We start from the raw sequence: 27668 nt of genomic DNA on the forward strand, positions 1-27668 counted from the left end.
TTGTGAGAAGTATGAGCGTGTACTGTCTGTACAGGGCATACACAGGTATTTTGTCCATACCGCACGACGGGTGTGTGTCAGGGGCGATGGTTAGGCCAGAGCTCCTGAAGTGATCTCTCCCTGCGTTCTCGTTTGTTGGTCTATTTTTGTTTCAACTGTATTTTAGACGAGTACTCTTTTTTCTTGTTATGGTTTTTCCCTTTGGGTTTTCTATAACAAGGTTTTAATGAGGCTCAGCCCTGAGTTTGTTTTGCTGTGCATTTAAGGGTTTTCTTAGGTTGTTTTTTTCTTTTTTTTGATCTTTTAATAAAATCGTAATTTAATACTCTCTCCATCCCTAAAAATTGAGACCCAAAGGAGATGGCACGAGTTTTTTAAAAAAAGTGTGGTAGTTGTGTTTAAGTGGAGATTATATCCCACACCTTTTAGTAAATAGTGAGAGAGAAAGTTTGTGGGGTCATTTCCAATTAAAGAAATGTCACAATTTTCAGGGACGTCCCGATATAGTAATAAAGTCACAATTTTCAGGGAGAGAGGGAGTAATATACAATATCACACAATCATAACCTTATAATATGTCGAGATGATATCCAAGATATGTTGTAAATTACGGATCGGTCTCGTTTCCGTCGGTATTTTTATTTTGAAAAAATATTTATTTATTAATTGTTATTATTATTATTATTATTATTATTATTATTATTATTATTTTATCATTCTAGCTTATGTAAATACGAAGTGCAACTGCAATGTTCCAAAATATTCAAAATCGAAACGAATACTATAAATATGCAGAATTTAGGACGATGGGGGAAGACCTAATCAAGTAGGGGATCGAGGACGACCCGACTGCCTCATATATTGCTCAAACATAGCCTTCCGCTCCTCGAGGGCTGCACGCCTTGCTTGTTCTTCAGTCATCCACTGCTCGAGGGCTACACGTGTTGCTCGCTCTGCAGCCAGGCGCTCCTCTACTTCGGAGATTCGTGTCTCGTACATCTGCTGAGACATCCCCGAAGTGACAGTGCAACTAGTAGACCCCCTACTAACTGGCTCACACAGGCACTTCCAGTGCCGTACTGCCATGACCTCCCGGGATGTACGATGTCCAAGTAGTGTTGGATTTGTATACTGAAAGCAAGAACGTTTTATGCTTGTATACAATGTTTCCTAAGTTCACTATTTAATCTCCTATCTGATTGTGTTCATGATTGCATATGTATGCCATTTGTCTCTATAAAGTAGAGTATATAGTGTGTTGTAGATCACAGAAGACCACATAATTGGAATAACCTTAAGAGATATAAACTGATCACAGCCGAGATGACTCTAGGACGAGTCGTTGGTTTAGGCTGCAGTATAGATGGAAGGAGTTTGTCTTGACTACTTGTCTATATGGGTACATCGTAACGTATTGATAGGATCACAGTGAGATATATTTTTCTTCTTTTTTGAAGTATAGATAATATACTTGGAACGAATAAATTATGATTATTTAAGATTTCATACATAATTTATTCTCTATCATCTATATTTGCTTTTATTTTTTGATGAATTTGTTATATTCATTATTAATTAATAAAATTAATTGGTATTTTAACTATTGACAATACAAATTTGATAATGTATACATTTTCGAACTTAGGTTTTTAATTGAGTAATTAATGTGAATTATTTTATTTTAAAAATACTTCCTTCGTCCACGAAAAAACTTCATTGGAGGGAGTGATACGAGTTTTAAGAAAAAATTGTTGAATGTATTAAAAGTGGAGAAAATATTTTTAAGTGTATTGAGATTTGAAAATATATTTTAATTAGAATTGAAAGTGATAAAAAAGTGAAAAATAAGGATAAAGCAACACTTCTAAGACTACCCCCAACCGTGACATTTGGGGAAAGTCATGCGCATAAGACAAAACAAGTTGATAAAAAAAATTGCAAAGTCATGGAAATTGCTCGACCTGGGGGATCTGTCGTCCCAAGTCACGCATCTCCCTTTTTTCTCTTTCCATGCCACATGTCAAATTTTAACTGGTGGATTAAATATTTGGATAAATAAAATTTTATAATGTTTTATCTTTATAAAAAATATATTAAAATTATATTAAAATTTTTCTTATTTTTAGCTCTATAAATAGAGCCTAATTTCACTATATTTTCACACCCAAACAAAAACTCTCTCTTTCTTCATTTCACTATATTTCTATTATGGATCCAAATTATCCCAATTATTATTTTCCAAATTCTCAAAATCATCAAAACTCCCAAGATTATCCTAATCCTCAAGATTCTGCAAATTTTTCATCTTATCCGACTCCTCCTTTTTTTTTCAAATTTCGAAAATCACCAAATTCTCAATTTTATGAATCTCAATTTTCTCCAAATTTACGTCAAATTTCTACCTCTCAAAGAATTTCCACATCAGAAAATATCTCTCGTAATTTGTTTATGGGTGTTCAACGCCCAAACAAAAATCAGAAAGAGGCAAAAAATGTAGCTTGGTGTGTGAAGGAAGATGTTGCCCTTATGTCATCTTGGATCTATGCTAGCGAAGATAGCGTTCGAGAAAAAGATCAAAGAGGGGAATCACTTTGGGCACGTGTTCATAAATTGTATCACAACACTCAAGCAAAAAATCCAAATGAGCTCAACGAACGAAGCATTGAATCGATGAAAGGTCGCTGGAAACGTCTTAACGAAAATGGAAACAAATGGGTTGCTACTTGCAGGGAAGCAAATGCTCGTAGAAGGAGTGGCATGAGCGACAACGATGTTGAGAAAGAAGCTCATTCCATTACGAAGCAAGTGGAAATAAGTTTCTAGACTTGGTTGTATTTAATCAAGTTATGAGTAAACATCCCAAGTAGAATGTTCATGATACCACCCATGTTTTTCGTCGTCAAAGTGAAGATGTTGATGACCAGGAAAGTGGTGGCAGTTCGAAAAGATCAAAGACTTCGGAAGATGGGGGATTTTCTATCCCTTCTAATCCAGAAACTCCAACATCTGAACTGTCAACTGCGACTCGTCCCATTGGAAGAGATAAGGCAAAAAGGAAAGAAAAAGGTAAGGTCTCACAATCTGAATCTACTCATGAATCTGTTGTTGCTGCAGAACTTCGTGCAATGAGACTCACTAGAGATGCCGAAGCTGAGTTAATAAAGACTCGAGCGCGAGAAGTTACAAAGAAACGCAATGAAGATGAAAGAAAAAATGTTGCTTCAATTGTTGGCGAAAGAGCACTTATCTCCAGAAGATGAAGAGATGAAACGTCAACTAACTAAAATTGTGTTTGGAGAGTGAATGTATTTTAATCATGTGCTTTCTATGTAATTTTAGTTTATGTACTTTATATTTTTGTGCTTTTAATTTGTGTGCTTTCTATTTGTCTGATTTTAGTTTTCGCAAATTGTGTTATGTACTTATTTTATGTTTAATTAATGAAAAAGTGTATTTCATGTAAAATTGAATAGCATTGGATCCGTTTAGCTTCCCAAAGCATTTGACCAATTCTGACAAAGCTTTAAATGCATTCACATGCACTTGTCATTTTTTCCTATTCACATGCACTTGTCATTTCTTCCAATTCACATGCACTAGTAATTTCTTCCAATTCACATGCATTTGTCATTCTGACACAACATTATTTCCAAAGACATGCGTATGTCATTTTTGCCAGCCTAGATCAATGCAACCGTATCAATTCTAATCTAGCTATCTTATCCCACTTTTCAATATTATTCTATAAATGCCAGATGAAACATATCTCAATAAAACACAAACACATCTCACTCTTTGCTCAAGTATACCTTTACCCTATTATTTTTCCATTTCTCATACAAATATGTCTGTGAATGAAAACTCTTCAGTTGATTCAGACTCAAGTTCTGATGTTTTCCATTCCAATGAACTTGATGAATGGGAAGAACGAGTTTATCAACAAAATCGTCAATTTGATAGCATCATCCAAAATATGATCATAAACAATCATAATCTGATTGTAGGAAATCAAATTCCAACAGCCAACAGGAGATATTGTGATAGGGAACGCGAGTTTGGTGCAGAGCGTTTGATCAACGACTACTTCAGTGATAGCCCAACGTATACTCCAGAAATCTTCCGGTGGAGTTTTCGCATGCAGAAATCGCTATTCATTCAAATAGTGGAAGCTGTTACTGCTAATGATGAGTTTTTTCAACAGAGACGAGATGCCACCGGCAGAGTAGGTCTTTCATCATTGCAGAAATGTACTGGAGCCATGAGGGTATTGGCTTATGGGACATCTTCCGATGTTGTCGATGAGTATCTACGAATAAGTTCATCTTCCACAAGAGATGATTTAGTCCATTTTGTGAAAGGTGTTATTTCTTGCTTCGGTGGTACGTATCTCAGAAGGCATAATGAACAAGATTTGGCAAGGCAGCTCTATGTTGGAGAACAACATGGTTTCCCAGGCATGATTGGCAGTATTGATTGCATGCATTGGGAGTGAACAAATTGTCCTAATGCATGTGCCGGCCAATATATTGGGAAAAGTGGAAAACCAACGATCATTTTGGAAGCTGTTGCTTCATACGACTTGTGGATATGGCATGTGTTCTTTGGAACACCAGGTTCGTGCAATGATATTAATGTACTCCATCGATCTCATGTTTTTAATGACGTCTTAGAAGGTCGAGCACTAAAGGTTAATTACGTAGTGAATGGTCGTCATTATGATAGGGCATATTATTTAACTGATGGTATATACCCTTCAGGGGCTGTATTTGTTCGCTCAACGCCAAGAGTCTGTCCGAAAAGATGTTGAGCGAGCATTTGGAGTTCTACAAGCTCGATTTGCATTTCTACTACGCCCATGTCTTGTTTGGAACAAAGTTTTGATGGGAAAAATTATGATGTCTTGTATCATCATGCATAATATGATAGTCGAGGATGAACGAAATACCTACCAAAATTATTATGATCCAACAAAATGTTTTATGGATACACCTACAAGAGTACAAACAGAAGATGACGAACATTTTCATTATTCTACTGAACGTATTGCGAGCTTGTCTACTTATATGACTAATAGAGATCAACTTCGCAATAGAGAAGCTCATAGGACTCTTCAAGGTGATTTGATTGAGCACATATTGAAAAAAATTGGCACTGACAATTAAATATGTAATTTGTATTTTTAAATTTCACGTATTATACTTTGATATATTTAATTTCAGTTGTGTGTTTAATTCTTGTAATCTTCCTTTGTGATTGAGTTAAATATCAATTATAATATATGACAACTTTTAATTATAATACAATTATATTTTTTTTAAAAAAATATTTATTTTATTTATTAAATATAATAAATAAATGTTTAATTTTAATTTATACTCCCTCCGTCCACTAATTCAAGGCCTACATGAAAAAACACGGGTTTTAAGAAAAAATGTATTTTTATTAGTTGAGTGGAGAAAGGGACCCACAAAATATATTGTTTATTGATTGAGTGGAGAAAGGGACCCACAAAGTGTATTATTTATTAGTTGAGTGGAGAAAAAGTGTATTGATTATTGGGACCCACCAATTAAAATATGAATAAAAACTTACTAAAAATAGATAGGCCTTGAGTTGGTGGACGGACCAAAAAAGGAAAGTAGGTCTTGAGTTAGTGGACGGGGGGAGTTTTTTATTTTAGATATTAAGATAATTTTAAAATAAAGTGAAAAGAAAAAATATGTAGGTTGTGTTGGTGTCACCATTGGTAGTAAAAATTATGTTAGGTTGTGGGTTGTGTAGGTGGATGAGAGAGAAATGAATATTTTATTAAAAAGTGGAGTAAGGTTAGGTTAGGTGAGTGTCACGACTATGGGTAGTCTAAATATCTCTTTACCCTTATTTTTCACTTTTTCATCACTTTCATATTTACTTATAATATGTAAATATGGGTAGTCTAAAGGTTATTGTAATATGAAGTTTTTTTGTGGATATCACAAAAAATAGGTAAGAAGTTTTTTTTTTTTTTTTTTTTTTTGTGGATATCCAATAAAAAAAGTATGAAGTTCTTTTGTGGATAAAAGGAGCAATTAATTCATATTAGCTTATATTGTAAGAATGTTTATAATTTATATTTATTCATTTAAAATATCGTGCAATACATCGCACCGGTATTATTGAATTAACAATAAACATTGGGCATGTTTGTTTGGCACGGATTCTGGCCTGGGAAAGTAATCTGATTCCAAAATATTAAATTCCTGTGTTTAGTTAAATTTTTATGAGTCAAGGAAAGTAATAAGAATCCTGAAAACAAGGAAAGTAGTGCAACTTTCCAGGATTCTTATTCCCTAGCTTTTCTTAGGTATTCTTTTTCCTCATTATTAGGATTCTTATTTATTTGTATTATTTTATAATAAAATGTAAATTATGATTTTTATTTAGTTGGAATTTAATGTTTCTATTATTATTATTATTATTATTATTATTATTATTATTATTATTATTATTATTATTATTATTATTATTATTATTTAATTAGTTCATAATTTATTTTAAGCAAATTATAATGTAATTCTCGTAACTATGTATCAACTTTATATTATTATTATTATTATTATTATTATTATTTAATTAATTCATAATTTATTTTAAGTAAATTATAATGTAATTCTCGTAACTATGTATCAACTTTATATTATTATTATTATTATTATTATTATTATTATTATTATTATTATTATTATTATTATTATTATTATTTAATTAGTTCATAATTTATTTTAAGCAAATTATAATGTAATTCTCGTAACTATGTATCAACTTTATATTATTATTATTATTATTATTATTATTATTATTATTATTATTATTATTATTATTATTATTATTATTATTATTATTATTATTATCATCATCATCATTTAATTGATTAATTAGTTCATAATTTATTTTAAGCAAATAATAATTTAATTCTCATAACTATGAATCAAATTAATAATAATAATAATAATAATAATAATATTTTAAGCAAATTATTATTATTATTATTATTATTATTATTATTATTATTATTATTATTATTATGTAAGAAAATTTGAATTTAATTTTAGAATTATAAATCATATAATTAACCTTAATAATGTACTTTGTTGTTACTAAAAAAATTATAGAGAAATTTATTATAAAGATTAAATTACAATTTATTTCTTATATATATTGATTAATTATATTTATTTAATGATACAAATCCAGAATACTAATAAATATTTTTGGTATTTCCAAACACTGGAAAATGAATCTATTAGGATTCATTTTCACGGAATCATTTTCCTGGGAATAACAATCTCAATTCACATTACTTTCCTGGCAAACAAACATGCCCATAGGGATAGATTATATGGGTCGGCTGATCAGGCTTGGCCCAAGCCCATAGATGTAGTTGATCGTGCCTGTGCTAGGCTTTTAAAATTTAATTTGGCCCATGATTGCATGAGCACTGCGCCTAGGCCCTGGCACCAGCCTAGGCTGGGCCTTCACTGGTGGATCGAAATAGGCTTGTCTGTAAGTTCTAATGAGTTTGGTGGACTTCAAGAAGGTGGTCTTTGTATAGATTTTTTTTTTCCCCGTAAAAGTTTAAATTTGTAATCTCCCCAATTCCTTTTGTACTAAAGTATTTAAACAAAAATACCTAAATTTAAATGAACATGATATATGAAATGAGGTTTTGAACTTTTTATTGAATATCGCCCGTGGTACACTTACAATATAAAGTGAAAGTATAAATAGTACATGAAAATACTTTATGGGCCGTTTGATTGGAATGAATTCTGTCTTGATTTTTTTTTATATTTCAAAATATTAAATTTCAGCGTTTAATAAAAATATAAAAAGTAATAATAATCCTGAAAGGATAATTTTATTCATAGCCCCCATTTTACTCAATATAGCCCCTCATTTAAAATAATTATAATATTATTTTAAAGGGAAGGGCTAAAATAAGAGCATTTCTTAAGATATAAAATAAGAATCATTTTCAGCCCTTAGATCATCAAGATCTACGGTTGATTCGTAATCCTGTTTGATGAATTTATGGTCCTGAGTTCGAATCCCGAAGGTAACAAAAATTTATTTTTCACAATTCATACCTTTATACAGCGAATTCATACGTGTTCTACATAAAATTCATACATTAAAAATTGCTCTTATTTCTTATTTTAAGATGTGCTCTCACGGTAGCCCACCCCTTATTTTAAAAATATTATAAATTTACTATTTTATAATATGTTCATGATTCAACACGTATTTATTCATGCAGGGACTGTGTTTTGATTCATGGAGGGACTGTGTTTTAGTTATGCTCATGGATTATTTTGTTTTTCATAATTTTTATTTCTGGAATATGTACTTGAATATATTTCCATCTACATTAAGCTCTTTATGATCTCTTTCATATCATTGCAATTCATGAATTTTATATTATGTCTGTATGAATTCTTCACTTAAACAATGCCAATTTCTCTAAAATTTATATTTTTTCATTTTACTTGGCAGAATCGCGACATAACATGAGTCATCCTAATATTTGAATTCATCATTCTTTAAGATGGGCCTCCAATGTTGCACTTATTCACTAAAATGTATAAATATTTATCTGTCAATCGATGAATTAAACAACTCATGATCGACATCAAATCTTACCAACGCATGAATTTAACCAACAGATGGTATGAATTTTTCCTGTTTCAGATTTAACTTTATGGAATAAGAAATATATATATCATGCACAGTGTAGCACGAAAATATTTCAATCACATCAATTATCAAACTACTGAAATGGCGTCACTCCCTGGAATAAACTAATATGTAATCATTGCAAATCTTAAATTTCCTATTTAGTTGTTGCTTGAAGCTACAATAATTCATACGTAAACCAAAAATAATTCGTACGTAAATAAAAAATAACTCGTACGAAAATAAAAAAATAATTCACGCCTCATCAGCCCCAGTTGAACGCCGAACATAGCACCGCCGCCAAATCCAGACGCCGAGCAGCAGTGCTGCCACCACCACTGCTCACGCCTCTTCACATCACCTCACACCAGGTATATCTCTCACGCCTCTCACATCAGGTTTCTTCGTCGTTCATCCGCGCACCACCCGTGTCTGTCGCTCCTGCACATAGCGCCGCCGCCAGATCCAGACGACGAGCAGCAGCGCTGCCACCACCACTGCTAATGTTAGGTCCGGAGGGTCTCGAATAGGTGTATGGGGAGGGGAATACACCTATAGGCTATTTTTGAAAATGAAACTTTGAATACAAACTAATTCAACCTTTTTACTAAAAAGAGTTTTGTCAAAATAAGGTTGACGACTGATATTGAATACTCTTTAGTAAAGAGCTATCAGTTAAGTCAAAGACTTTAACTAATACACGTAGGCTTCAGTCGAGTTTGATAAACAGAGAGATGTTATGAATCTTACTGACTATCAGAAGATAGATCAGTTAGACTAATAACACATGCAGCGAAAAACTTTTATTTCGAAATAGCCTATGATTTTAATCACGTTGTCAGCAGTTAAGTTTCTCTTTGCAACTAATCAGTTTTCAGTTTAGGAATGCAGAAGCACAAGTAATAAGGTAAATACTGAAAGCTGTAAATAACACAGAGATTTTTACGTGGTTCAAAAAATATTTCCTACATCCACGGTTGGTTGATCAGACCAACAACTTCACTGAGCATGTGCTTACGGGTGCACAACAAACCAATGCGTGTGCTTACGGGTGCACAGCAAACCTGAACGTGTGCTTGCGGGTGAACAACAAACTGAGACAACTGAAGAGCCTATCTTCAGTACCAACACACTGGGTTGAATTTATCACTCCTAGCGCACACTGGGCACTAAGATCTCACGGAGACAGAACACTGGTCTGAACTCTTTTTCGACACAAACACTCAGTTCGGTTCGTTGAAAAGAGGTTTGAAAACTTGCCAACTAAACCACAAAGAACAAGTTCTTTGTAGTCAGTTTTACCTAGGCTTTGGATATACAATATTTGCCTAAATTCTAAGATAATGTATGTAATCAGCAGTGACTGATTTTTGGGCTTTGTGATTCTCTTCTTCGATTCAATCTTTGGGAAGGCTTGGTTTTGCTGAGTAATGAATTCGGCAGCGTTTCAGCTTATGTTGTTGAATCGGTGAAGATTGAAGTGATCCTCGAGCATAATTTATAGGAGACGTCTTGGACAGATCCGTTGGCGGAGATGGTCTTCAAGATTTATTCCGTTAGAGAGTAATTTGAACTTGGGTTGAGGCTTCAATCTTCGAGGTTCCTTGTTTGGTGAGAACGGCTACTTTGAAGAGCAGGAAATGCGACATCTCTAAAAAGGTAATCACTAGAAGGAATGACCTCTGCAGAGAAAGGACGATCATGAGATCTCTGCATTTAATGCGGCTGTACTTCTGGAGTGCGTGGCTTCCTTTAAACTTTAGAGGTTCAGTCCGAGGAAGAATGTTTAACTGATACTTGACTTTGGTATCAGTCCGATGAATCCACGTGGCGCGCATTAAGTAATCAGTTGAAGCTGATTCTTCGACTGATAAGTCAAATATCAGTATTTGAACTTGCCGTAATCGTTACATCAGTCGGCATCTTCAGTCATTCGTTCTTCAAACTTCAGTCTTCAGAACAGCAACTAAACTAGAAAACGAATTCTAACACAACGATGGCTGAGTTTCAACGCTCGCTTAAAACTTCATGGATTTCAATTCTCGTGGTTCTTGGCCGGATTTCGCCGTGTGTATTTTTTGGATGAAATCCATGAAAGTCATTCCGGATTTTTAAGTCAATGGAATAACGAATACACCTAGATTTGTATGGATTTTAAAAAGTCTTGAACGAATACACCCAGATTTATATTGACTTTTAAAAGTCTTGAACGAATACACCTAGATTTCTGCAGACTTTTAAAAGTCTTGAACGAATACACCCAGACTTTTAAAATTCGTAGAAATCCATCAAATTCCAGAACGAATACACCCCCTAAGATATTTCATTAAGTTCCCAACATCTTTAATTCTCGTGTCGAAAGTTTTGAGTCACTTATAATGGGACCGAGAGAGTATTTAAACTCTATCACATAAAATTAAATTAATTAAAAAAATAATTTTATTATATAAAAATAATATAAAATAATTTAAATTACAAACAAAATAAATATAAAATTATTAGCTATCGAATTTCAACGGATTACACGCTAATTATCTAGAATAACTAATGAGGCATTTGCAAAAATGCCCTTTTCTTATAAACACTTGTAAAAATGCCCTTTTTCATAGTGAAAAAGGGCATTTTTACAAGTGTTTATAAGAAAAGGGCATTTTTGCCTATTAACACATAACTAATTGCCTAGAATAAGAATATGAGGGGTGTGGATGTGGCGGTGGTGGTGCGCGTGTGTGGGGGGTGGGTGGGGTTAAGAGGCAGCAGGAAAGCAGGCAAAAAGATGAAGACGAGAGATGAATCCCACTAAGAATTGTCTCGCCATGGGCCGACCCAGCACAATTTCGTGGGCGACAACACACACATTTCACATTTGTTGATGCACACATACGAAATAGTTTAATGGGAATTCTTAATTATAATGAGAACCAAAAATTCTTTTCAATTTTTTATTTATTAAATTTACGTTAAGTCGAATTTCATGAAGAGTAAAATATCTATTTATTTTCGAATGCAATGAATTATAAAACGAATATAATAATTTTATATTAAGTATAGTATTTTCAAAAAAAATATAGTTCACGTGATCATCATCCTTTGCATATATATATATATATATATATATATATATATATATGGTGTGGTTCTAGAGAGAACTACATTATTTGTGAGAACGGGAGAACCATCAAATCTAATGCATCCACTGTAAAAATTAATTCATTCGCTGTTAAAATTAATGCACTAAAAAAATAAAAAATAAATGCTCCCTTCAGGATTCGAACCCAGGATCTGCATTCATCCAACAAGATGATGCATCCACCGTAGATCTTGATGATCGAATGGCTGAAAATGGTTCTCCGGTCTTCTTTTATTTATGGTTCTTTCTTGAACCTCTCCCTATATATATATATATATATATATATATTGAGATATAGAATGTGGTTTATATAAGAACCTTCTTATTTATGAAAATAATTATTCCTTCCATCCCATAAAAGCATGACCAAATTCTTTTCAACACGAATTTTAAGAAAAATTGATATTTTATGTGTTAAGTATGATAGATGTAAAAGTGAAAAGGTGAATATAAGGAAACTGATCAAGTTTCGTGGGACAAACCAAAAAGAAAATTTAATCATGCTTCGTGGGACGGAGGGAGTAAAATTTTTTACTCGACAAAAATCGTGAATTCGCTATATACACATATAATTTAAGATATTGGACGTATAAATTACTGTAACTCTCAAAATAAAAAATTTCATAATTTATTGCACATTATGTATAATTTACGACATTCAGGGCGTGTTTGCATTTTATCCATCTAAATAAAAGGATGATATAATGAGATAAAAATTTATCATTTAAAGTGAGAATCACATTTTTTTTTTTTATCTTATTTAGGTTGAATGATAAGTTGGTAAAAAGTTATACCATCCTCATTTAGATACAAAATTATCTATATTCGAAAGAAAAATATGTTGTCCGAAATTTATATCATCCATCCGAATTTTTTATTATTATCAAAATAAACGAAGTATAAGATAGTAGCTGAAGTTTATTCCTTTTTTTATACCTTCAAAACAAACCCACCCTTAATGTATACTATTTTTTTTTTTCTTTTTTGAGGTGGTCTTGGGTACATCCGGGTGTACCGTACAATTGAGTTACGCATGCACTTAAATTTTGACCCGCACTCTGATTTCAACTTATATACTGATCCAATCCATATAAATTAATACTCTCTTGGTCTGCCAAGATTATGTAAAAATTACTATATCGGACGTCCGCCAAGATTATGTCACTTTCCTTTTAAGACAATGGTCCCACCATCCTCTTTAATATTTTATCCTTACTAACACTCTTTATTTACAAAAAAATCAACTCCAAATTCAATCTTCAATCACACATCTCATAAAGTGGTGGGACCCTTTATCCACTACATCAAAATTATCACAAATTTTATTAAATCTTGTGTCCAAACAATTTTACATAATTTTAGCGGACGGAGGGAATATTATTTTAGCGATCAAACCGCAATCGGTACACTTAAGATTTTGTGTTCTTTTTTCGAGGAAACCCTTAATATATAATTTACTGAAACTATTATTGTTCTCCTGTAGGAAGATGATCATTTGGACATTTTTATATAGATATATACGTGTACATATTTATCTCTCAAAGGCCCCTAGAGAGATGAAGATAGTCCATTTGGTTTTGATATGGACAACTACAAGAGTGACGTTTGGGAGTTTTACGTTTGGCAATCTGTCAAGTCGTGATTCTCCATTCCTCCTCGGACTGGGAGTGGGTCACCACCAAGGTCGACTGCGTGCTAAACTCCCACTTTATATTTCTTGCCTCTATGAATTCTAAATAATGTAAATATTCTCTCCGTCTCGTAAAGCATGATCAAATATTTTTTTGGTTTGTTTTATGAAGTTAGATCAATTTTTTATATGGTGAAAAATAATATTTTATTCATATTTTCACTTTTACATCTACCACACTTAACACACAAAATATCAATTTCTTAAAACTCATGCCGAAAAGAACTTGATCATGCTTCATGGGACGAATGAAGTATATTTTATGTATTTTCTAGAATATGAATAATTTTTTTATAACAAACACACTACAAGAAAAAATTTAACAAAGCGAAATTATCTCGATAATTAATTAATATCATTAGAGGTTGAATAGCGATCGAAATGACTTTTTTTAATTCATTTAATGACCAAAAATTTCGTTCGATAGTTAATATTGTTATTTTTTATTTTATTTTATATTATTTAAAAATTGATCATTAATATTATATTTTATTATTATTTTAAAATTGATTATTATTATTATTTTAAATCATTCATTAATTCGGATGTTAACATTTTTTTTATTATTATATTGTAGTCGACCGTTAATATTTTTTTTATTTTAAAAAATCAATCGTTAATAGGTGCTAGTCTTTTTTATTAAAATGCAATTTTATAAAGGAACGAAAAAAAAGGAAAAAACGAGAACGAGAAAGCTAAACCCTTGAGAGCACAGAGATGCAAACTAAGGGTCGGGTCTCATTAAAACCTCCTACAGAAAACCCCATGGGAAAAACCGTAAGAGGGAAAAAGAGTACCTGTCTAGAAAAAGAAAAAAAAAGAAGAGCGGAAGAGAAAGTTTCAGGAACTCCGGCCTAACCATCGTCCCTAAACCATCCCGGCTCAGGAAAAAGGAACAAAAGCAAAACACAAGACGTAGCCAGAAGGCCGGTGAGACGCCGTCGCCAACTGACCAACGAAAGAAACACACAGAAAGAGCGAAAGGCCGGTGATACGCCGTCGCCCAATGCTCTACCATCGAACCGTGAGGAGTATGGCCGGTTAAACTCCGTCGCCATAAACAATCCCACGACCCTAAGTCCAAAAAAAGAGGGAACCGAGGAGAGTCAGCGAAGAAAATCCAGTTTAGGCCGGTGAGATGCCGTCGCCTAAACCGAGATTGCCGAAAAATCCTCATCCAGTAATCAAGCCGGAAGGTTGTTGGACCGGTAATATGTCGTCGCCTCCAACCTTCCCTCCGCCTACCCGCCATCAGCAAACATCGAGACCAAACGAGAGGTCCCCAACGAGCATGCAAAGTAATGCGGCCAGTTATACGCCGTCGCCGCAAAACTTCCTTATGCCCTCCATCTCCAGACCTCCCGTAAAACCTCCAGCACCTCCAGTCTGCCTGACGTCCAACCTAAACGGGAGCTCTCTCAACGCAGCAACTGCACAACCACCACGTGTTTGATAAAATGTCCGTAAGCTTAAACCCAAGGCGGAAACCTTTCGAATGCCAAAACTCGCTCTTATTCCGAACAGAGGCCATGAACTCACGTAAATTCAGTAAAGAGCACCATCCATGACCGAATAAAACCTCCACCCAACTCCAAAACAGCTCCACATAGGCTAATCCGCCAAGTGTTTGCCGAAAGTCCCCACCCAAGAACACAAACACCCTATTTTTGCCGTACATAGCTATGCACCGATAAATCCCTAATGACAGCATCATGAATCAGCGGAATATTGTGAGTCCAACATCCCTCGGGAGTGTGAGGAATAACCATAATGTCCGCAGGAACATTCCCTTCTCTAAAAATATGAGTTATTCTAAATTCCATATGATCAAGAAACGAAAGAGCTCTTCTCCACATAGCTTGAAATCTCCAAGGAACTTTACTTGATTTAGTCGGCAGAGTTTTAACCATGTAGGCAGAATCCGCTTCAAACCAGATCTTGGACCAGCCGGAATGATGAGCAAAATCGATAGCAGTAATAATACCTAAAAGTTCCGCCTCAAAAGCATACCCCGTACCTCCTTCCACATGGAAACAACCCCTTACAAAGCCTCGCCAATCTCTGAAAACTCCCCCTGCACAAATACGACCTGGCGCCCCAACCGCCGAACCATCCGTATTTGCTTTAATCCAAGCAAATGCAGGCGGCGACCAATAAACCGAAGTGAACTCCGGCGGCGGCCGTTGATGAACTTTAACACCTACCTTTCGAATAATTAAGTAGTCCGCCCAGGTGTTGTTAATACAACCCAGCTTGGAAAAAGAAGTATCCACCTCCAAGAACGTCGACTTGATAAAGCTAAGGATAGCACGGCTCTGAAAATAAACGCCATCAAAATAACTTTTATTACGCGCATTCCAGATCGCCCAGATCACCGAAACAGCTCCAAGTTTCCAGAAAACATTAATTTGCGAGCTCCACTTTATTGACCAAGAAAAGATGAGAAAACTATGAATGTCAACACAGTGTCTCCCCTCCAGCTGATTGAACCAACCCAGGAACTCCATCCAGACAGGTTGAACTTTGTCGCACGACCAAAAAACATGACTCATATCTTCTGCCTCGTGAAAACAAAGGAAGCAATAGTTGGGTGAAACCAGACCTTGTTGAATGAGTTTATCCCGCGTAGGCAGCCGGTTTAGAATAACTCTCCAACAAGTGATGGACCGACGAACAGGGATGTAGTTTTCCCACAACCAACGACCCCAAGAGACACAAGGGAAACGATGACATTTTGAAACAAAAGCAAGGGCAGACGTAACGTCCCCATGCACAGAAGGTTTCCATAATCTGACATCCTCCTCATCGCCGATTTGCAGGAGTAAAATATCACAAACAATGTAAGGGAATTCTTCAATAAAATCTTGCGAGAAGTGCCAGAATCCGTCATAGAAATAATTTGCCACTGTTTGATTTAATCTTGAGCGCATAAAATTCGGCAAATGAATCCTATCGCCGATGTTGTAGCCGAGCCAGTCGTCATGCCAGAAGTACACCGACGAGCCTTTTCCAAGCAGACAGTAGGAGTCTTCAATGAGGTCAGGTATGAGACGCCTAATTCCAACCCAAATCGAGGAAGTTATGAAATCCGACTGTGGCCTATCCACGTCATTCAGGTATCTGCTTCTCATCAGATCGAACCCAAAATGGCTTCCCACAATCACCTTCCAAGCAAGTTTCATAAGAAAGGATTCATTCATCATTTTAAACGAGCGAATCCCAAGACCTCCTTCCTTCTTAATCGCACAAACACGCTCCCAACTAACAGCACAAGACGGTTTTTTGTTAATGTTTCTCATCCAAATGAAATTTCTGCAGGATCTATCCAACTCCTTGATAAGAGAGCTAGGCCATTTATAGAGCATCATCGTATGCACGAGAGAGCTCTGAATGACCGAACGGACGAGGCAAATACGCCCAGCAATAGATAGCTGGGAGCCTTTCCAACGAGAGAATTTGTTGATAATTCTATCCTTTATAGCAGCGAGATGAATAGCCTTAGGTCTTCCAACAAACAAAGGGGCTCCCAAATAAATTAAAGGCAGTTGTCCCACACGGAAGTGAAGAATCCTGCCAATCTGTCTTTGATAACTTAACGGGACTCCTTTGGCGTAAAAAATATGCGACTTTTCCTGGCTGCAGATTTGTCCCGAAAGCTCCCCATATCTCTGTAAAATATTACGAATCATTCGAGCATTCTTAGTTGTAGCCTTGCAAAACAAGAGAATGTCATCAGCGTATAACAAGTGAAAAGGGAAATAGCTCGCACGGCTCATTTTCATCGGTGTTAGACAACTATCTTCGACCGCCTTTATGAACATACAGCTAAGAACGTCTTCAGCAATGCCGAAAATAATAGGCAAAAGTGGGTCTCCCTGTCTTACCCCACGAGAGCAGGCAAAGTAACCAAAGAGTTGCCCGTTGTACAGGATAGAGAGGCGGGCAGACACAAAGATAGTAGAAATCCAATCCAGAAAACGCTGGTCAAAACCCATAGCCTCCATAGCACACCGAATAAAACGCCAGTTCAGCGTATCAAAGGCCTTTTTAATATCCACTTTACAAGCCATATTTTTGCCTTTGCACGAACGATTCATGCAGTTAATGCCTTCCGAGCCGAGCATAATACATTCATGAATCAATCGACCACGGATAAACCCAAATTGATTCGGCGAAACACACTCGGCCGCCACAGCAATGAGTCTAGTCGCCAGAATCTTAGAGAGGATTTTAAAGAAGAAGTTGGACAGGACAATAGGTCTTAAGTCCGCCACCATTTCGACCACCTCTTTTTTAGGTATAAGAATCAACGTGTTGGAATTAAGGCCATGAGGTAGATAATTCTTGTTGAAGAACGTTCTAACAGCTAAACAAATATCCTCTTTGATGATCTCCCAGCAATGTTGAAAGAAGACTCCTGTGAAGCCATCAGGGCCGGTTGCACTATCACCCCCCAAATCAAAGACCGCGGCCTCAATTTCCTCATCCATCGGGATGCAAGTGAGAAGAGTATTTTGCACTTGAGAGACCGAATTATTCACCAAATACCTCACATCATCAGTTGTGACCGCATTACCAGCCGAATCGACAAACAGATTGGAAAAATAACGAACAATGTGTGCTGCAATCTCATCTTGATCAAAAGAATCCGTCCCATCAATTTTTAACTGCGGAATATGGAGCTGCTTAGTTATATGTATGAATGAGATTGCATAATGAAGAAAAGTTTGAATGTATTAATAGGTGCTAATTATATCAATAATATACATCTTTATTATCGATGATCATTTAAAAGAAATTTCAAAGTTAATCGTATTTAACTTAAAGCAACGAGAAAAGACTTGTAAGATAATCATCAATTTGGAGTTGGATTATTATAATTAAAAATATTTTTTTAATGATCGAATTTTTTATCGTTAGTTTATTGCAAAAAAAAAATCACCTCCAATTTTGATCAATTTGTCAAACTTTTGGTTTCGAACAAATTCATGTTACTCGAGACTTTAATTCGAGAAATTAAAGATTGGATTTTCATGGGCTCGAGAAGAGTAATATTTTGATATATAATTTGATGTTTAAACACTTAGTTCTGTTGCTGATTACTTCTATGATGGGGTGTGGCATTTCACCCAGGAATTTATTAATGCTTTCCCTGAGATTGTTGGTGATATTTTGGTGCTTTCTATTGGCGAGGAGTCTAACACTTGTTACTGAAAACCTTCTCTTCATGGCACGGTAACTGCTGCTCTTGCATTTGCTAATCACTGTCATCGTTTTCCTCGCGTAAGCTGGGGGTTGGATCTGGAGGCCCTACATTCCAGTTAGACGTTCTTTAGTCTGCTGGCTGATTCCTCATGATCGTTTTCCTACCTATGATTGCCTGATTAGATATGGTATGATCATGCCCAACCATTGTGTCTTTTGTTTCTCCTCGGGTGAAACTATGGATCATGTTTTATGGTCTTGCGGCTACGTTAGACCTATTTGGATGGAGTTCTAGAGTTGGTTTCAGTTAACTGAGGCTGCTATTGCTGTTGATATGCATAGTTTTTTAGTTAGGGCCTGGGGTTATAAGTTCAGTTCTCAGCTGGATTATTTTTGGCGAGCTGGCATTATCACTATTTTATGGGCCATTTGAACTCAGAGGAACTCTTGCATCTTTGATAACAAAGAGTTTTGACCAAAGATGGATCATCCAATTTGTCAAAGTTGCTTTTAAGGAGATGGAGAATAACTTTAATCTTGGTCATATGAATAATTCTTGGAAAGATTATACTATTCTCAGATCGATAGGCGTTGCTACTCGTGCTCCTCCTCCACCGGATTTCATCGTTGTGCATTGGTGGCTTCCGGTGTCTCCTTGGATTAAAGTTAACACGGACAGCTCTACGATGGGGGCACAAGGAAATATTGCGGCTGGTGGTGTCTTCCGTGATAATTTTAGTTGGGTTCGTGGTTGTTTTCATTATAAGGAAGAAGTTGGTTTTGCCATTGAAGCAGACCTCCTTGCTGTTATCAAAGCCATTCTCATTGCTCATGATCGGGGTTGGCTTCATTTATGGGTTGAGTCAGATTCTATGTACATTGTTCATCTGCTTGAGAAGCGTTCTGCCGCAGTGCCTTGGCGTTTCATTGCTTTATGGAATAAGGTTCTTCGTCTCCTTCCTGATTTTACTCTTCAGATTTCTCACATTTATCGGGAGGGAAACAAAGCTGCAGATATTATGGCAAACTATAGCAGAGAAGAAGGCTGGTGGCCTTATGCTATTGAGAAGGTTAAAGTTGTTGTGCGTCTTGATATGGCTACTCACAGTCATACTCGTATGCGCTGATGGTTTGTTTTGGTGGTTGTGGTGTGGGAATGTTCCATATGGTTTTTTCTCAGTTTTCTGGTGCGCTAGATACTGGGTCATACGGGTTCCGTTGGATGCGTCGTGTCAATGTTTTTGCCAACGACAGGAGTCTTCAGGCAAGACCTTTTGTTTGGTCTTTGCTTCCGCCGTTTCCTTCGTTGATGATGGTGGAGCTGCCTTTTGGTTTGTTTTGTTGCTGCTTTAGTTCTTGTCCAGACCGATCGGTTTGGCCTTTCGGGTTTCGGTTCTTTCCTCTCTTCTTGGGGATTGTCTGTTCATGTTTGTTTTCTGTGGTTTTGTTTTGCTGTTTTTTGTTAGGAAAACGAGCCGGGTCTGCTTCAGGACGATGGTTAGGCCGGAGTTCTGGAAGCGGTCCCATTTTCGATTTTTTCCCTCTTGCTGGTTTCGTCTTAGACGAGTACTCTTTTTCCCTCTTTAAGGTTTTTCCCTTTGGATTTTCCTTACAGAGGTTTTAACGAGGCTCGGCCCTTAGTCTGCTTTCAAGGGTTCTTAGGTTTTTTCTCTTTTCTTTCTTTAATAAAATCGCAATTTAATAATAAGAATTACTTTCGTTAGAGCACCAAAATATATATAGGATGTGCTTATATTGAGGAACCCCCTCCCCACAGAGTTAGAAGTTAGAATAAATATACTCTTTTGATTAACTTATAATAGATGATTCAGATTAAATCAAATTTGTCATTTAATAATTAATAGTATCAGTAGTAAATTGTATTTTTCGTTTATATGCAAAGAGAGAAAAATCCGCGATTTGATTATTCTTCATTCTCTGGCATAAATAAATCAGATGAATTTAACTTATGCTCAATGCATTTTTCAATATATTTGAATGAACTTATAATTATTTGTGTCGAATTTAGTGTGCGTGGGAGATTGTCTAGACGACTTTATTTTGAACTTATAGTTATTTTGAACTTTATCTTAATGAATTTATAGTTATTTTGATGAAACTTATAAAAATTTGTTTTAAACTTTATGCTAAACATAAGAATATATCTCACAGTCATTATAATTTTGTTGAACATAATAAATACTTTTAATGGACTTTATTTAGAAACGTAAAGAACGTAATAGAGAAGAAATAATTGCTTATGAATTCCTAACATATCTTCCATAAACGTATATTCCATAAACGTATCCTCCAAAATTATGCAAATTTGATTAAGATATGATATGGTCTGGCAGCCGTTAGATTGCATCAAATAAATGGTTAGGATTATTTCTCAATTCTACAAACATTTGCCTCTTTCAGTTGAACCTCTCTCTCTCTTTCTCTCTCTCTCTCTCTCTCTCTCTCTATATATATATATATATATATATATATATATATATACACACACACACACACTGTCACGACCGGCCTTAATTAAGGATAATTAATCCGGGAAAACCATGACTGGGGAAGGGAAATTAAGAAGCGGGTTTAGAAAGGGGCGCATAAAAGAATACTCAAAGAGCTTGAATACGTGTGAAATATTCCTTAAAAAGGAAAAAGGCATAGTTCGCATAAAAAGGGTACTCAAAGAACTTGTATACGCATTATATTCCTTAAAAGGAAAAAAAGGCATCGTTAGGGCTTGGCTAAAACATTATCAGAGTTTGCAACGGAAGGCGTAACTGAAATAATCAGTGTTTACAGCGGAATGCATAACTGAGATACATGTATGAAGACATGTATCCTTTCTGAGCCTACTTTAAGTTCGACAAAAACTCCACTCAGCAACAACACTTCATCGCCCATCACAGCTCAACCTGCACAATCATAAACATTGAAGGGCTAAGTACAAAAGTACTTAGTGGGCAGTTGCCAAGCATATAACATAACATCATTAACAATTTTACAATATCGCATAAGAGGCATGAGTTTCTTTCATATCCTTTACTCATTAAACATTTCCAAATTCATAAATAGCATAAGGGCATTCTTCGTCATTAACAATCATAAACACGCATCGTGTCGTGGAGAAGGCCTTTTCCAACGAACACGGGCATCGCACCGTGAAGGGGAGCCTCCCTCAGCGGTCACGGCATCGTACTATTGAGGGAGGCCTCCCCCAATAGACGCTGTAACACAGGCATACTGGCATCGCGCCGCGAGAGAGGCCTCTCTTAGCGGACACGGGCATCGCGCCGTGAGGAAGGCCCTCCTCAGCGGACACGGCATCGTACTGTTGAGGGAGACCTCCCCCAACAGACGCAAGCATCAAATATAAGCATAAACTTATCAGCGTAAAACATTCAAGCGTAAATAAGCGTAATCATTTAACGTGCATCATAATAAAGCTTAACTCATTTAAGCGTAATAAAGCATACCACACTTGAAGATCCAATTTGCATTTTAAAGCATAACACTTGCATAGCATTTTATTTACGCGTAAGAAATTGCCCACCTGATAGCAAAGTTTTGCTAAGGTATTCTAACTCCTTGTGTAGTTCTTACTCTCGCGCTTGACCTTAATCACGAGAATATAAAATAAGACATTGCCTCGAGGAAAAATTCTTAATTAATGAGAAAGCGTAATTTAACTATGCATGAATCTGGTATGCATGAACTAATACTCTGAGCGATAATCGGGAATTCTACTATTAATCATCGTTAATAGATTTAGCTAATTCTCGTCTAGCGCGGTCGAATAAAACTGTGATTCTTCCTTCCTCATCGGAATATTCTAGTCGTGAAATAAACCTCGCATTTGTACTTGATTGAAAAAGGACTAACTCGGCTTTAAACGAGGTGTGACCTTGTAGAAATTATCGGGCTTTTCGATAGAAGCATCATTACTAGCGTAACCTCAAATAATTAATAGGCTCAAAAGAGAGTAGCCAATTAATTAAATAAACCAGTGGCTTAAATGAAATAAACAATAATGGCTTGCTTTAAAGTCGGAAGTCCAAAAACATTAATTAATAAACTGGGCGGCTCATTATTGATAAATAATTGGGCTCCATCAAAAATTGATACTGCTAGGCTTAGCTCAAAGGAGTAACTTCAGCTCAAGCTTTAAAAGAATTAAAGCCCAACTTAAAAAGTCTTCGACCCAAAACAATTAAAATAGGGGTCCAAATAATAATTAATGTGGACTTAAAAGAATTAATCTTAGCCCAAAAAGGCAATTTAATCGGCCAAAATGATGAATTAAACTGGCCCAACGAAATATAAATGGGACTAGAATAATAGCCCATCATAAAATATGCATCAGCCCAACTCCTTAATTAAATCGAGCCCAATAGAATTAATGAGAAGGGCCAATTAAATAAAAGATTGGCCCAATTCGAATTTAACTGTGAAAGCCCAAGCAATTAAAATCAAGCCCGAACTTAAAAGTCTTTGGCCCACAACAATTAAAAGGTGAGGCCCAAATAGAAAAGCCCAAACTTAATTAAAATAGCATCAAGCCCAACTCTCTCTCTCTCTCAAACTATCGGTCCTCTCTCTTTTCTCTCTCAAGGAGCCGATACTCTCCCTCTTTCTCAAGTGCCGATCAGCCTTCTCTCCTCTCGGTCAATTCTGGTCGGCTGCACTTCCTCCGGCCGTTCAACTGTTATCTGCTCCGGTCAGCTTCGACCGGCGACGCGTCCAACCCCGGCGCCGTGCTCTCTCTGTTCTCTACTACTTTTGCGGAACCCAAACGAGCCCTGAAATCTCAGGAAGTAATCGCCGCTGTCGCACCTCCATCTGGAATCCGGCGGGCGGTCGTCGTCTGGTAGCGGCGCCGTCCAACTATCGTCCTCATATCCCTCTCCGACGTCGAGCCCTAGATTTCAGAAAAGGGAAAATCACCCCTGTCGAGCGATTGCTGCTCCGAGCCCTGGTGTCGGCCGTTCTCTCTCGGCCATGGTTCCAGTCGGCCTCAGTGATTCTCCAGCTCCGACGCCCTGAATTTCTGGCGAGTCGTCGCTGCTGTCACGCCCTTGTCTCGAAGCCCTAATTTCTTCTGAATCTGGAAGCGTCGCTGTCGCAGTTCTCTGGCCATCAATCGGCGAAACCGGCGTCGTCTCGCCTCCTCCACCGAGCCGTTCAGGTCTCGATTCAGACGTTAAGGTGGGCAGGGAGTCGAGCCCTGTCTTCCTTGAGAGAGGAAAATCGCTATCGTCGCAACGGGGAGGCCAGCGAGCGGCCGAGCTTCGTCCGTCCTCTTCTCCTTCTCTCTGGTCCGCTCTACGCGAGCTCCGCCGCGAACGGCTCTGGCGAGTAGGGAAAGGCCCGCTGTTACTGTTTTTTTCGGGGTCGACTGGTTCGAGCCACGCCAAGCTGCTGCTGGGTTCGGGCAAAGGGTACGCCTCCGCTGCTGCTACTCCAGAATCAGCGAGGGCAATTGGTGAGGTTGGGACTTGGGAGTCGTCTGGCTTTCACTGCTCGGTGCGCTACTGTCCCCGCGAGTCGCCGCCCACTCGACATCTCTCGACCCGACCCAACAGGGCAGTAGCCCTGCCCCCTCTAAAGCTATGTTCTCGTGTCTACTTTATGCAAATTCTCGTTTCATTTTTAAGCTTCTAGTTGCTAAGGTGAATGATGTTAACAAGATTCATGTTTGATATCCATGTGCTATGCTTGGGTATTATGACAGTGTATGTGGCTTGAATAAATTGAGAGAATAAACTGAGATAGTATATACCTTGAATGTTCTTGTGTTTTTGGTTGGTAGCTCTGGTGTTCAATGGATAGAAACTGAAATAAATTGGTTATTTGCTTAACAATTGCAGGATGAACTTAATCAAAGGAGAAGAAAGCATTGAAGCCAAGCCTTACCTTGAGAGCTTCGGCTGAAATGAATTGGAACTGATCCTCTGAACTTTTGGATGAAAATGAAATGAGAGTGAATATTGCATTTGTTGGGTGGGGAGCAAAGGGTGGTGGCTGATAGTATAAAGGGAATGAATAATTGAGTGGAGTTGGTGGAGTGGAGTTAGTGGGAAGTTTGGTGGTCGGCTCTTTCATCTAATTTCCCTACTTTTGAATTTTCTCTCTTATTGACTAATGTGCCTACACTTGAGTGAAGGCATTAAGTGAGCCACGTAGAGTCCAATCCTTTGTAATATACTAAACGATTTTCCCCAAGCTGGGAACTAGCCTGTAATCTATAAACTGTAAATAAATACTGGCTTCGATTTTAAATCATCGCATTTCTGTATCTGCTTGATATTTTTTTTTTCCTTGCCTGCTAACTTAATAAACTGTAATATAACTTAAATTAAATCCGTAGATTTAATCTGCGTTGCAGTCGGAATAATTCATCGACTTCAATGCACTAATAAATATAACTGCTTCTGTTTCTCGATTAATAAATAACATGACTTTGCTAAGTCAGTTATAACTTGGAAATAATAATTATCGAATGGCTCAATAATCATCGTCGCGTTTTTCTCATACGTTATAAAAGTATAAAGTTAAAATAATAACTCCGTTTCTGATAAAAAGAAAAATCAGGATCATAAACTGGATTTATTAAAAAAAATATTGCATTTACTAGTTTTAATCATAATTAAAAGAGCGGGCTACTACATACTACCCCTTTTAACAAAAATTTCGTCCCGAAATTTGCATATCTCTGCTAAAACAGTTCGGGGTATTTTTCCTTCATCTTGTCTTCAAGTTCCCACGCAGTTTCTCTTGTCTGTGGTGTCTCCATAAGATTTTCACTGATGTGATTGAGGCTGATTTCGCAAGTGTCTACGTATTGCTGGCAAGGGGTGCGGGTGTTCTCAATTGCTGAACCTCGTTATCTGTTGGGGCATTGCGTGGAGTAGTGACCCTTTTGTCCACAATTGTAACAACCGTTAGTTCCAGTCCGACAGACACTCCTATGCATCTTACCACAATTTGGGCAAGGTAAAACTCCTTTCTGACCTTGGTTACCCCCAGTTGACTTGAGGTTAGTCTGTGCCTCGTACCTTGGTTGAATAAACTGTTCGGCCCGTTCATTTTCTTGCCACACTTTCTTACTGGTCTGATTGATATTGTCTTCGTTGTTGTCCCACTTGCGCTTCCCTTTGAGAGTATGTGAGACTGCTGGTAAGTCGTTTGGCGTCGAGATAAATGGTGAGGCTAACTTGTCCGACGGCATTGCAGCTTCAATGTCAAGTGCCCTGTTCAGAGACTCCGTGTATGAGAGTCCTCCGTGGCTTGCTAGAGCCATCTTAATTTCGTAGCGCAGTCCGACACAAAATTTCTCTGCCATCTTCTCCTCTGTGTCCACTTGTTGTGGAGCAAACCTCGACAGGTTGCAGAATTCCTTGTCGTATTCAACCACATTTTTCTTTCCTTGCTTCAACTCGTAGAACTCAGCTTCTTTCTTCTTCCTATAGCTTTTTGGAATATATTTATCATATAATCCTGTCTTAAAATCTTCCCAAGTATAAATTGCCCATTGATCCGGTGTCAGAATTTTTCGACGTGCTTCCCACCAGAAGTCAGCCGATCCTGTTAGTTGGAAAGAGACGCAAGATAGGCGCTCCTCATCAGTACAACGTAGAAAGTTGAAGATACGTTCCATTGCACGCACCCAAATCTCAGCTTCAGCTGGTTCACTTGTTCCGTCAAACGTAGGTGGATTTTGCCTTAAAAAGAGTTCTTCGACTCTCCTAGTCGGGGGCGGAGGGGGTGGGTTATGTCCTCGAGCATCTTGTGGTTCTTCTGGTACAGCGTTATGATTTCTGCGATTGTTATTGTTTCTCACAGGGCGTCCTCTCTTAAGGCGGCATTCTGATAGCAGGGATGTGCCAATTAGTACACTCTAGCATAATCTAATACAAGCCTCAAAAGAATTCTTGTACATGTTAACTTATTCTAACTTGTAAACAAGTCATAACTCCAATGACAACATTGATGTAGTAAGCTCTAAGGGTCCTTAGCATCTCATATCCATGAGTCATATCAATTCTTAAGCATATAATATCTCATCATCTAAACTGGATACTTAGGCATAAGTCATGGAGATTTATAGCGACTATAAAATCATGAGCTTAAAAATTATTCTATACGCATCACTTATCTTGCTGCCTTCACTATAGCCACCAAAAGATACAATCTAATTTCTTCTATGTTTGCTTCTATGTTCTGTAGTAGTGGTGATCTCATAACTTAATAGCTCTATGTTCATATGGATTCATTCCATAGGCATACTTAATCGTGCTTGCGTAAATCATTTCATTCAATAACAACATAACATAGCTATTGACAGTTACTCACTTTGTTATTACGATAATTCTCACTTTTTGTAAACATTAACTCAAAACTTAGAAAAGCATACCATTTTGCATCGTTGAGTGTGATGCGATGAAGTGCTGAGCTTTGTCGATTGAACTCTAGACTCTTTAGTGATCCATTCTAAGTTTGGCTTAAATAAACTCTTAGGCTCAGAGCAAACGAACTGCTCTGATACCACTCTGTCACGACCGGCCTTAATTAAGGATAATTAATCCGGGAAAACCATGACTGGGGAAGGGAAATTAAGAAGCGGGTTTAGAAAGGGGCGCATAAAAGAATACTCAAAGAGCTTGAATACGTGTGAAATATTCCTTAAAAAGGAAAAAGGCATAGTTCGCATAAAAAGGGTACTCAAAGAACTTGTATACGCATTATATTCCTTAAAAGGAAAAAAAGGCATCGTTAGGGCTTGGCTAAAACATTATCAGAGTTTGCAACGGAAGGCGTAACTGAAATAATCAGTGTTTACAGCGGAATGCATAACTGAGATACATGTATGAAGACATGTATCCTTTCTGAGCCTACTTTAAGTTCGACAAAAATTCCACTCAGCAA

General features: G+C 36.8%; 2 protein-coding genes across 2 annotated transcripts; both read left to right on the forward strand.

Annotated features, from left to right (window-relative positions):
• Positions 1-2448: 2448 nt before the first annotated feature.
• On the forward strand, positions 2449-3260 carry LOC130990596 (uncharacterized). Its single transcript, XM_057914819.1, has 2 exons — positions 2449-2815; positions 2911-3260. The coding sequence occupies exons 1-2, from the start codon at positions 2449-2451 to the stop codon at positions 3258-3260; spliced, it is 717 nt and encodes a 238-aa protein (XP_057770802.1).
• A 584-nt stretch (positions 3261-3844) lies between these two features.
• On the forward strand, positions 3845-4492 carry LOC130990597 (uncharacterized). Its single transcript, XM_057914820.1, has one exon. It carries the CDS (start codon positions 3845-3847, stop codon positions 4490-4492), a length of 648 nt encoding a protein of 215 aa, XP_057770803.1.
• Positions 4493-27668: the final 23176 nt, after the last annotated feature.

This window comes from Salvia miltiorrhiza, chromosome 6, assembly GCF_028751815.1.
Source record: "Salvia miltiorrhiza cultivar Shanhuang (shh) chromosome 6, IMPLAD_Smil_shh, whole genome shotgun sequence".
In the NCBI taxonomy this organism is placed as follows: Eukaryota; Viridiplantae; Streptophyta; class Magnoliopsida; order Lamiales; family Lamiaceae; genus Salvia; species Salvia miltiorrhiza.

Coding starts and splice junctions, on each gene's coding strand:
- LOC130990596 (XM_057914819.1), top strand. CDS start 2,449: ATGGGTGTTCAACGCCCAAACAAAAATCAGAAAGAGGCAAAAAATGTA. Junction 2,816..2,910: donor TACGAAGCAAGTGGAAATAA/GTTTCTAGACTT, acceptor GTCAAAGTGAAG/ATGTTGATGACCAGGAAAGT.
- LOC130990597 (XM_057914820.1), top strand. CDS start 3,845: ATGTCTGTGAATGAAAACTCTTCAGTTGATTCAGACTCAAGTTCTGAT.